At 46.5% G+C, this 11,695-nt stretch overlaps 4 protein-coding genes across 4 annotated transcripts; 1 reads left to right on the top strand and 3 right to left on the bottom strand.

The window, feature by feature from the left end:
• Nucleotides 1-45: 45 nt before the first annotated feature.
• Nucleotides 46-1,335, top strand: GL50803_009719 (FAD/FMN dependent oxidoreductase; the record flags this gene model as incomplete). The annotated part of the gene is made up of 1 exon (XM_001709205.1): nucleotides 46-1,335. The coding sequence occupies one exon, from the start codon at nucleotides 46-48 to the stop codon at nucleotides 1,333-1,335; it is 1,290 nt and encodes a 429-aa protein (XP_001709257.1).
• A 19-nt stretch (nucleotides 1,336-1,354) lies between these two features.
• On the bottom strand, nucleotides 1,355-4,429 carry GL50803_009720 (Ankyrin repeat protein 1; the record flags this gene model as incomplete). The annotated part of the gene is made up of 1 exon (XM_001709204.1): nucleotides 1,355-4,429. One exon carries the CDS (start codon nucleotides 4,427-4,429, stop codon nucleotides 1,355-1,357), a length of 3,075 nt encoding a protein of 1,024 aa, XP_001709256.1.
• A 170-nt stretch (nucleotides 4,430-4,599) lies between these two features.
• Nucleotides 4,600-10,068, bottom strand: GL50803_0017288 (Ankyrin repeat protein 1; the record flags this gene model as incomplete). The annotated part of the gene is made up of 1 exon (XM_001709203.2): nucleotides 4,600-10,068. The coding sequence occupies one exon, from the start codon at nucleotides 10,066-10,068 to the stop codon at nucleotides 4,600-4,602; it is 5,469 nt and encodes a 1,822-aa protein (XP_001709255.2).
• A 38-nt stretch (nucleotides 10,069-10,106) lies between these two features.
• On the bottom strand, nucleotides 10,107-11,642 carry GL50803_009722 (Ankyrin repeat protein 1; the record flags this gene model as incomplete). Its single annotated transcript, XM_001709202.1, has 1 exon — nucleotides 10,107-11,642. One exon carries the CDS (start codon nucleotides 11,640-11,642, stop codon nucleotides 10,107-10,109), a length of 1,536 nt encoding a protein of 511 aa, XP_001709254.1.
• Nucleotides 11,643-11,695: the final 53 nt, after the last annotated feature.

Consider the following 11,695-nt stretch of genomic DNA (forward strand, 5'->3'; position numbering starts at 1 on the left):
TATATTAAATTTATTAAGTTTCTGCTTAAAGTATTCTAAAAAGAAATGTCTTTGCCCTCCACCGTGCAGCTCAACTGCGGCCAGACGCTTCCGGGCAGGTATGCAAAGTCTGCCCTGAGTGAGCACCTTTCGGACGATCATGGCATCCCCCTTCCCGAGTACATCAACCTTTATAAACATTTTGCAAGTCAGCCAGGCGTCGGTCTAGTGATTTCGGGCCACATGATGGTTTCGAGGGAAGGACGAGGAGAACTGGGGAACGTTTGCTTCTCTAAGAGCGACTTTGAGAATGCTGAGACACCCTTGATATCTCAGCTCAAGAAAACTGTAGAGGCCTCACGCAAAGGGAACCCTGATGTCAAGTTGCTGGCGCAAATAAACCACTGCGGAAGACAGATACCGAAAAAAGTCTTGAAGGCCAACTTCACTGAAGATAGCAAGTCTCACTACAAAGGCAAGGCCATCTCCTTTTACGACCGCGCATGTCCAGGGCTCTCGCTGATGTTCCCCAAACCTCTATGCATCAAGGATGAGCTTCCATTCTTTGAAAAGGGAGATGCTGCCAATTCGCCTATTCTGAACGAGCTCGTGGAGGAGTATAGCCAGACGGCTGAATGTGTGGTCCACAAATGTGGGTACGACGGGGTCCAACTTCACACAGCTCATGGATATCTGATGAGTGATATAGTCACCAATGGAGGCTGGGCTGTGTTTAGAAAGACTCTAGAAGCATGTCGAGCGAAAATCGGGTCTAGTTCTATTTTGGGCGTTAAAATTAACATTCCCGACACGGATTTGTCTGTCAAGGAGTACAGTGATAACCTTATTGCGATCGCTAATGACGAAGCAATCCTCCTTGATTTCATCGAGTTTTCAGCTGGGAGCTATAGCAAGCCTGTGATGATGTCCTCGGCTGGACACTTCACTCTGGACTTTGGAACCATTTTCAGGCAAGCCCTAGAAACTACCAAGTCGGGTTGCAAGGTTATGGTTACAGGACGATTCACATCTGCGGAGATGGCAGACAAGGCAATTAGTGAGTCCAAGGTGGATCTGGTTGGCTTTGGCCGCGCATTCTGCCTCCCCCAGCCGTTTGACGAAAGCACGACACGCATCATCCGTGGAGGGCTGCCACTTTCCAAGTTCTCTGCGTCCATCATTTATCAGCTGGCAAAGCTAGTGCCGATGGTTTCGACCGGCCCCAACACCATGTATTGGGCGGGCTGGATGGCTAAAGTTGCACGCGGCGAAGTCTCCACAAACAAGGAGGTTGAGGACTACAAGATAAAGGGCACGGGCCTCACTTGGTATATCTCCACGCTGATGAAACTGTAAATGATCGTTTATTGAAGAGTCATCCAATGTGCTGGCGAAGCAGGGCCTCGATTGACTTCTTAATCTCTGCATTGGCATGTCTAGCGGCTTCTGTGGCATAATGAAGAGCGGATCTGCCCCTTCTGTCGCGAAGCCGAATCTCCTTAGGGATAAGCATACGAACGCAGTCTATGTGGCCAAACTGGCAAGCCCACATGAGGGCTGTTGTGCCCCATGCAGTCTGAATCTTAGCCTCACTTCCTATCAGCAGAGCAACTATCTGTTTATGGCCTGCGCCTGCAGCCAGCATAAGAGCGGTAATCCCCTCGGCATCCTGCAGCGCGCCCTGCGTTGGTATAAGAGACCACACTGCGTAAACATCATTGTTCTCGGCCGCAGACATGAGCTGTGTCCTTGTTCCGTTCACGCGCTCGATGGGTTCTACTTCAAGGCCCTCAGCCTTGCGCAGCTTCTCTGCAACTTCGTAGTGTCCTCGGTGAAGGGCAATGTGGATTGCCATTTGCCCTGATGAATCCTTTATCCCAGCTTCTTTTTCCAACAGAAGAGGCACGGAGCTCACTCTATTGTATTCAGCCGCAAGCATAAGTGCCGTCTTGCCATCTGGGGCAACTTGTCCGGCATACTCCAGGTTAGCTTCGATGTCTGATGCCTTGCCTTTCATAATGGCTCTCATAAGAGGAGTGTATGTAGCCAATCGTGCCTCTAGTAACGCGCTAGCTTGTTCGCCCGATAGTCCGAACGTCATCTTAAGTGCTCCCTTAGATCTCTCCTCCAGCTTTGGAGCAACGTGGTTGTCTGTGTCATAAAACTCTATGTGGTGCGAAGCCGAAACCTTGGAGGTCTTTTGCGAGGATTTATGCGAAGAAGACACATGCTTGGAAGAAGAGGCACTGGATCGAGAACGCGATTTCGATGACGAGCGCACAGAATTCCTACTAGCATTAGCCGCGGAACCCTTTTTGTCCTCAACCATCTGCAGCTCTCCGCCGATAGCATTGGTCAGCTCGTGTTTGAGCTTTTCGTTTTCCTCAGCTAGTTCGTCTATCTGCTCCTCGAGCTTTGTTGTGGTGTCCACCAAGGCCTTGACCACGATGTCATGGTTGAAGGTTTCTTCCTCAGTTATTCTAGCAATTGCAGCAACGACCTTGGCTGCGGCTGAGACAGACCGAACATTCCGGCTAATGGCTGAAGGCTGCGCCTTCGCAGCCTTCTTCATCTTCTCGTTCTCCTTTTCTAGGGTTTCCAGGCGGTTCACGACATTATCAAGCTGCTTCTTCTGCTTTTTGAGAGCCGACTCTTGCGACTTTGAGTGAGCAAGGCTACTATCGAGTGCCGCGAGTATTTGTTTCTTTTCGTCAATGGTGCGTTGTAGACAGTCTTCCACAATCTTTAGTTCATTGATGTGCTGTTGTCGGTTCTCTGCAGTATCTGTTTCTTTCTCCAAATCAATCCCCACGCTACGTGCCGGGGGCACATTCATATCGATAAGACCGCTCTTCACCAACATCGAATCAGTGCCTCCGTGGCTACCAAAACTCTTGTGCACTGCAGCCTCTGCATCAGGAGTCTCAGTGCGCACATTTTCAAGTGTAGCACAATGGTGCGATTCTGTATGATTGCCTTCATCTTTTGTGCTCCCTGGACGCGGTTGTGCAGACGTAGCACTATGAAGCTTCTTCTCTGTTATGCGAAGAAGATCCTTGGTTTCACTGAGCTGCTCGGATTGGAGCCTAAACTCAAGATTAAGCGACTGATATTTCTGTTCAAGGCTTTCGTTTTTCGCCGTTAGACGATCTAGCTTTCCTTTCAACAGCTTCAGCTGAGTTTCTTGTGTCTCTACCTGCATTTGCAGCTCATCACGCTCCTGTCTAAGGTCACTTAGTTCTGCCTCATTAGACTCATTCTGTGTAGCGTTGTTACCAATTGCTGACTCTATGTCTGCAATTGCCTTGAACATATTTTCTTTCTTGAGTGATTGCTCTGTCTCCTCTAGTTTTTGTTCTAAGACATTGCACTTGTCCTTGGCATCTCTAAGAGCTTCCTGGAGCGCTACTATTTCAATCTGCTTAGCGTCCAGCTCTGCACTCTTCTCCCCATGCTCTAATGTTTTGTTTGCAAGCCTGTTTTCTGTGTCTACTAAAGTGTTCTCGGTATTCTTCAAAGTACATAACAGTTGGTCATTTTCTGCCCTCAGATCATTCACCTCTGCCTGAAGCTTCTCTTGAATTGCAGATTGCTCTGCTAGTTGAGCAGAAAGATCATCAATGGAGTTCTGCTGACCATTCTTCTCCAACAGCTCTGCCACTTGGTGAGTTGCATCACTCAGCTTATCTGTTAGCTCTTGCACCTCTCTACGCAAGCACTCTTCCTGACCAGTGAGTGTGTCCCTTTGTTCCTTTAACTCCACTACTTCATCTCGGGCGCTGGAGAGGTTCACAACTAGCTCAGAGTTACGGCCCTCAAGCTCCTGCAAAAGAGCCTGAAGTCTCTCGATTTCAGCATCCTTGTCAGCAGCAAGAGCTTCAATGGCTGACGCATCAGAATCCTTCTTGTCAGTGATGTTCATTATGTAAAGAGCAAGGCTGTCATGTCCATTTGCTTGAGCATTTTCTGCAGCTGCCATTCGTGCTGATGTGTCAAAGGGACACTCATGCAGTAGACTCTCCACACACTCATGATGTCCGGCCCTCGACGCATAGTCCAACGCAGTTAGTCCCATGTTATCAGACTCGTTCCCGTAATGGAAGAATAGAACACGGAGCGCGTGTATACTTCCTGCTTCTGCTGCAACCATTAGAGGAGTCACGGAGTCATCTCTTCGGCAATCTGAAAGATAGGGGAGGAGAATTGGAATGCACGACGATACATCCAGCTTAGCGGCCAGCATGAGCGCATTGTCCCCATCATTGTTTGTAAGCTTTGCTTCTTGCTCAACTAATAGTCTGACCATTTTCGGATCATCGTTTTGTACTGCGAGCATCAGACCCGTAAGCCCGTCTGCATTCTGGGTCCCAGCAAACAAGGAGATGCCTTCCTGGACTGTGTGGTAGTCACGCGACACAATAGCGTCAAACCAGCGCTCTGGGTCGTCCATAGCTTACTCTAATTTTAAATTTTGAACTTTATCGCAACTTATAACTTCTTGCTAGAACTCTGGAATCTCCTTAAACCGGGAGGTGTATGATGGCAGTCGATTGATCGGGAGTTAGTACCATGTTTTTATGACTTTACATAAGGTCTTGCCACTTCACAATCGAGGAGTATTTACATGTTTGACTCCACATAGGATAAAACCTTTGCTCGCGTCTTAAAATCAACGCTACTACAGGGGTATCTTGCATAGGAAAGGGCCGTCTTTCCACTGGTGCTGACTATAGATTTTTCTTTGTGGAAAAGAAGACGCACAATGGACAAGTGCCCATAGAAACACGCTAACATCAATGCAGTTTGATGGGGAGCTAACAGTGAATCGGGAGACCCGACAAGACCGCATTCTTTGTCTGCTAGAAACTGGCAGATTGAGAGGTGGCCATTGCGGGCTGCCAACATCAGGGCAGATCCGCCCTGTAAATTTTGTTTCCCCGCTTCATCTCCCAATTCGGCCAAGATGCGAACAATGGGATACGCTCCTTTTTCCGCAGCATACATGAGTGCCGTATAGCCATTTCGGTCTTGAACTCCTGCTTGGAGCGGCAGCAGGCAGTAGACAGCAACAATATCATTGCGCTGGACAGCCATCATTAGGTCTGTAAGGCCATTATCAGGCGTCATCAAGGTGGTGATACTAAGAGAGCTAGTCGCAAGACTCTCTGTACAATTGCCTTTGGCTCTCCTTAAGACAGGAACACCTGCTGTATTTATCCCTTCCCTCTTCACAAGGAGATCTGCGATGGCGAAGTGACTATTATGTAGGCTTATACTAAGGGCTGTCTCCCCCGCCTTACTGACCATTCCTGCCTCAGAACTAAGTAGCCGTGTCACGGCATCAAGATTGTTACACTCAGCAGCAACCATGAGGGCAGTCTTTCCATCAGGAGTTGTCATTCCTGCTTGGTCAATATAGACTGAAAGCCCTACTCGATCTCGTTTTAGGACAGCAGTCATAAGGTCTGTGTAACCTGACAGCTTACTTAGCGACGGGGCCTCTGCACTAGTATCAGCATTATTCTGATACACCAGTGCTCTGTATGCCTCTTTGATTTGACTCAACTCAGCCGATAGCTGACTGTTCTCGTACTGCAAATTCCGAATGTCACTGGCATTATCAGATAGAGACTTATGTTCGTTGATAATATCGTGCGGTTCTTCTTGATTAGAAGGTTCAGAATGCACATTACTGACATCCATGGTATAGTGAGACATAAGACATGCCTGCTGAGAACGGATCGACTGTTCTCCCTCATTGTAATTTAACGACTTTTCATTGATGCCGATCCCAATAGACCTATTTGCCATCAAAGACGTATTCAATGAGGCACTCTTGTTTAGTAAGCTTGTTTCTATGCTACGATTAACTTGCTCAATTAGATTATTATATTGTTCCTCATCAATGTTCAAAGCGGAAAGAGCAACGTCTTCCATGGCCTTCTGCAAATCAGGTGACTCTCCTTGGAGTTTAGAAATAAGAAGCTTAAGCCCATCAATTTCGTTTTCCTTTTCTAAAATAACGCGTATATGTGCTTCTAGTTGTTCTCTCGTTGATAGAAGTTCCTCACGCACGATGTTATAATTGTTCAAATACTCTTCTGCGCGAGTCCTAAAATACGACGTTTCTTGAATCTGTTCATTGAGACGTGTGTTGAGGTCATTAACTATATTATCATACTCGGCATCATGTTGGGGCTCATCGCATGCTAACGTTGCACATGCTGAGCCAGGAGTTACTTTTTTGCTGTCACGACTTGCAGGACACGTTTGAATGGATACGTCTGCACTTGTTACTATCCGTGATTGCGCGCTGATCGTCTTGGGTTCCTTTCTCAGACCCTCGAGCTCTTTCTCAAGCTCCTCAAGTTGCTTGCACTTCCGTACATATCCATCCTTATACTTCTTTGACTTGTGCTTTAGGTCCTCTGCCTCTGTGCTACGGGATTGCACAATTTCCAAAGCTGCCTTTAGCTCGGCATTGGCCATCCGAAGCTCTAGAACCTCCTTGTGCGCGATCTCCAATCCATGCTCATACTTTGCAAGCTCTTGTGCAGTAGCTTCCTTAATGGCATCACTGCTGAAACTCTTTGAATCGATATATGCGGTCTTATACTTCTTAACCTTTTGCTTCAGCTCACTAATCTCATCCTCTTTGGAACGAATAGTGGAGGAAAGCTCGTCTGTAATTTTATTGATGGATAGAGTCTTTACCTCTAACTCAGAGCGCAAATGCATGAGCTCTCTATTCATTTGGTCCTCTAGTGACTGTTTAGCATCTAAGGTTGCTCTGCTCAGCTCTGTTGAAAGTTTGTGATTTTCATTACGAAGCAGGTCTAACTCAGACCGAAGAACTTGGTGATGATCCAATAGTTCCGAATGCTCTATGGAGAGATGCCTGAGACGATTGTCGGAATCTTCCATTGCAACTTTAGCTTCATCTAGAGCCTTTTTCATGGTGCTATTCTCAGCTGTTACAACCTTAAGTGTGGCCTCTAATTCAATTACTTTAGACTTAGCTGTTGCCACACTCTCGTTAGTGGCGTCCAATCTTTTCAGAAGGTCCTCATTAAGAATTAGGGTAGAATCTAGCTTTACCTCTTTCGAAATTAAGTCCTGTCGCGTTTGTGACAAGGTATCTTCGACTGCCTTTTTATCATGTGCTAGCTCAAGATTATCTCTCTTTAAGGCAAAGATCTCTTGATCAAGGGCACTGAGTCTTGCTTGAAGCTCTTCATTAGTCATCTTCTCTGTCTCTAGCATGCGTTTATTGACCATGTCAGTAGTTGCAAGGTCCAACTTATGCTCTAGTGTACTAATCTGAATCTCTTTCATGTGCTTTTCTTCAGTAAGGCCCTCCACCGCACGCGTCTTGCTATCCAGCTCTGCATGGAAGGCGTGTGATTGTGCAGATAGAAGGTTTCTCAATTCATCTATCTGCGAATCCTGTGTATTCTTAAGAGCGGTTACCTCGTCAAAGGCCGCTCGTAGTTCTTGGTAGCTGGTCATGAGGGTGTCTCTATCTAGCCTTAGTGTCTCCGTGATCTGTTTCAAATGTAAATTTTCATGGTTCATTTCCATGACTGAGTCACGACAGTGGTTGAGTTCTTCTTCGTAGACCCCTATTCTTTCTGTCAAAAGCTGGTTATCTTCGATAACCTGAGTTAGCAGTAATTCTTTCTTTTTAAGCTCGTCATACCTCATTACTACCTCCATATGCTCCTCCTTAAGCTTATGTATCTCTTCTGACTCAACGTGGAGAGTCTGCACGGAAGTCTCGAAGAGCTCTGGCTTAGCGTCCACGAAGGATGTCTGAATTATATTTGATGATAGAAGTGGGGACGGGGGCAGCTGTACCAGTTGTGTTGAGGTGGAGAGACATGCATCTGAAACCAGCATACTAGTTTGGATCTCTACACACGATTGAGGCGGCACATATTGCTTAGCAGTCGGCACTAGCTCTGTTACAGACTCTTGCTGCTGAACCATAGAGAGGTGATTACTGTTCTCCTCTGGCAACTGCTTGACTTGTTTTTCCGTTGCGTCATGTGGAGACTTACTCGTTAATAACGGTGTGAATAGCTGAAGAGAATGCTCTAGCTCATGGCCCTTGGATACAGAGGCAGTAGAGTCGCTGTCATGAATAGCACTAATAGATCTGTCCGTGAGCTTCGGAGATAGAGGCTGCTCCATACTGGTGGAATGTGAAACAACTAGCTTAGCTTTGGAAGGGGAGTCTAACAGAAGAGTTAATCGCGCAATTTCAGCGTCTTTGCCTTTGATGATCTGTTCAACCTCCGCTTCAAATTGAATCTTTTCGTCCTTGACTCCTATCAATTCTTCACTGAGAAGCTGAACAGTGTCTGTTAGCTGAGCAATTTCAAGTTTTAGTTGTTCAATCTCAACGTCGTTACCACAGTCTTTGAGTCCAGAGGGCAATGGAGTATGAGAAGTGGGCATTAAGGTGGCTACCTGGGATAGTGGAGCAGTAGGAATCTTAGACGTGGAGAACCGCTTGGGCTGTACTGGAGCTGGGATGGCCACTGAGCACTCTAGCGAAGTCTCGCACACCTGGATGCCAAGGGAATCTGTAAGGGTCTTAGGTAAACCCCGTTGGGTATCAGCAGTCGTAAGCGCCAAAAGTTCGTCCTGAAGTGTCATGTTTCTCCTTTCCAAATCAGAGATACTCTGTCGAGCAGTTTCCAACTCAGTTTGCAAGGCGTGTACATCTGGCTTACTAGTTGATTGGCTCAGTGCGGATATGTCTGGTGAGGCATATGTAGAAATATGTTGAGGTTGTGGTTTTAAACAATCAATCTCAGCCAGGGTAGTCGTCTTTATAAAGGCATCTCTTGTAATTGGATAGACCTCAACGGATTTATCGAATGCTTGAGTCTGCGGTGGCGTTACCTTTTCAAGTTCTACCAGCTTATGCTTCAAACTTGCTACCTCCTCTTGTAAATGGGAGATATCCATGTTCTTGGAAGCCAGGAGCTGATTGTCCTCATCACGAGCAGCAAGTAAAAAGTGCAAGTCTTCTTTCAGGCCCTTGATTTCATTATCCTTTGTTACAATTAATGCCTCCAGCTCTCTGGTTCTTGTTTTCATCTGTTCGAGCTCCGCTTGGCATTGAGTGAGCTTTTCCGGAACGGTATTAAATGTTGACGAATCTATTTTGTTAACAGTATCAGTTAATTGAACAACCCTTCTCTGAGCTTCTGACAAGGTATTACGAAGATTGCTATTGTCTAAATTTTCTAGATGCAAGCTAGATTGGGACAAGTGACCTCGTTCAGAGGAGGCGGAGTTCACAAGTCGCTTCCCAGCCGGGTCCGTGTGTCCATGGTCGCCGTCTTCGTGCATTTCAGATACATCAGAAACGCTTCTGTTTAGTTTCATTGGAGTTTCGGAATACTTTGGAATTTGGGGGTACTCTAATGTGTCGGGTGCGAACTTGGCAGTACGAGCGATGGTACTTGTGAATAGATCACTAGCAGAGCTGTCGCCAAGTGTTCCTAGAGCTGATTTAAACATAGTGTTGCGCACGGTATTCAGATAGGTGACTATATCAAAGTGCTTGCGAGCCATTGCAATGTTGACCGCATGCTCCAGATCGTCTGGGGTGAGATCCTGCCTCTTAACAATAAGCTGGACACATTCTAAATAGCCCTCACCTGCGGCATAATCCAGGGCGCTGGTTCCGTTATTATCTCGAATGGCCGGAAAATGATCCACTAGCGCGTCCACGGCACTAGTATTACCTACTTGCGCGGCAAGCATCAAGGCATCGCGTCCATCACAGAGCAGACAATCCTTTTCGGATGCTACAAGGAACCTACACGCTTTTGCCTTATCACAAAGAGCAGCAACTATCAGTGCCGTCTGATTATCATCATTAGCCAGCCCTGCTTCATAAGGGAGAAGGATTTGTATCACTTTTGTATCTCCTTGCCGCGCAGCAAGCATAAGGCCTGTGTCTCCATACTTATCCCGTGAGCCTTGGAAAACAGCGGCCAGCTCTATAATCTTTGAGTAGTTCTTCTCCTCGATGGCAGAAAACCAGACCATCGCATCCTCCCGCCGTGTCATCAAGGTGTCTGTTAGAAATTTAGATTTACTAGTTTGGCCTAACACTGAACCCGCCCAACACGCCTCACCTGCTCTGCATACCATTGTGCGTTACGCCTTGCGGGTGCGCGGGGTCTGGTTATTGCATTACGCTTTGATTGAGTTGGAGTAGAGACGTCGACGTGACTGATCATTTTATCTGAGTGGTATGCCCAGCTGTGCCCAGAGGTTATATTAGTAGATAATGAATCTTGTGATAGTGCCATATTTGCCAGCTTTTGCGCTGGTGACATAGCAGTTGCTCCAGAGCTCATGCTCCTCGGCAATCCAACCGACAGCTTTGTCGACATAGAATCTGTAAGTACGACTCCTACAGAGGATGGATTAACTGAAGAGCCCTCGTTACTAGTTTGCAACCACTGGACATTGTTGATAGCACTATGTGGAACACTCTTCGATAGAGAGTCAAGTTTTCCGCTAAGTATTTCTACTGTCTTTTTTAGGCTTATGTTTTCGGTGAAGATCCTCTCTGTGACCTTTCTCTCGGCTAAGTCTGTAGTGCTGGCTGATAGACGCAACTTATCTTCTAGTTCATTAATTGTCTCTGTTAAGAGATATACTGTTTTTTTGAGATTCTTCACCTCATCGGTATCGTTATTAAAGCTGTCAATAGCGACGGATTTATCACTAGCCCCCTGTCCGTCTGGTGCTGATACAGATACCATTGTCTTCTTCTGCTCAAGCTTCTCAGTAAGCTCATCGATTCTGAGCATTGCTGCAGCAAGGTCAGATTGTAACTTATCCACATTCTCTAATTCTGTGTGATCACTTGTGTGAGTGATTAGGTTAGCCACCTTTAGCTTCATATGGCTGGACAGCTGCACAAGAAGCGTTTGAAGCCGCAGTATCTCTTGGTCCTTGGCATAAAGAAGAAAGTCATAATCTATCTGACGTGGTCTGTGGGGAGCCAGCGAGCAACTCCGTGACCCATCGCCAAAGCTGACTGACATGGACAGACTTAGATTTCTGCCATCTGCTGTAATATATGTTCCCGGGGTATCACCAATCTTATTCACACCACTAATAGTGGGTCTGATGGAATTTGCTCTACTAGTGTCAGCAGCACCAACCTTGTGTTGCAAAGCTTCCACTACGTCATGGTAATCCATATCATTGGCAAGTTCTAATGCCCGACTGTAGTCCAGAGCATCATCTTCTTCGCTAAATGCGATAATTTCAAGAGCTGAGCTTTTGGCGTGAGCCTGCAATGCAAGAAGAAGTGGGTCTTTGCCAGTTTCCTTCATGAAGCGAGCTTCATACTGTAACAATATAGGAATAGATTTTAACTGCTCTTCTAAAATTGCGTATTCCAACGCACATCGCCCCTCCGGTGATAATATTTTTGCTTCTAATGGCGCAAGAAGAGCTAGAGTATCAAGCGCACCCATTTCTCCTGCAAGCATGAGACCCGTCTTTCCAGCCTGATTAACAGAGCCTACGCAGTCAGACTTGTGTTTATTAATGTATTCCTTGTTACCGGTAATAGCGGCAGAAAACCACTCTTCTAGACGGTCAGGCTCCTTATGAATCTGCATTGCTCAGCTCTCCTGCGTCTTAGTTTTTTGAGTTGATACGCCATAAAGTGGAT

This window comes from Giardia intestinalis, chromosome 5 (assembly GCF_000002435.2).
Source record: "Giardia intestinalis strain WB C6 chromosome 5, whole genome shotgun sequence".
Taxonomy (NCBI): Eukaryota; Fornicata; order Diplomonadida; family Hexamitidae; genus Giardia; species Giardia duodenalis.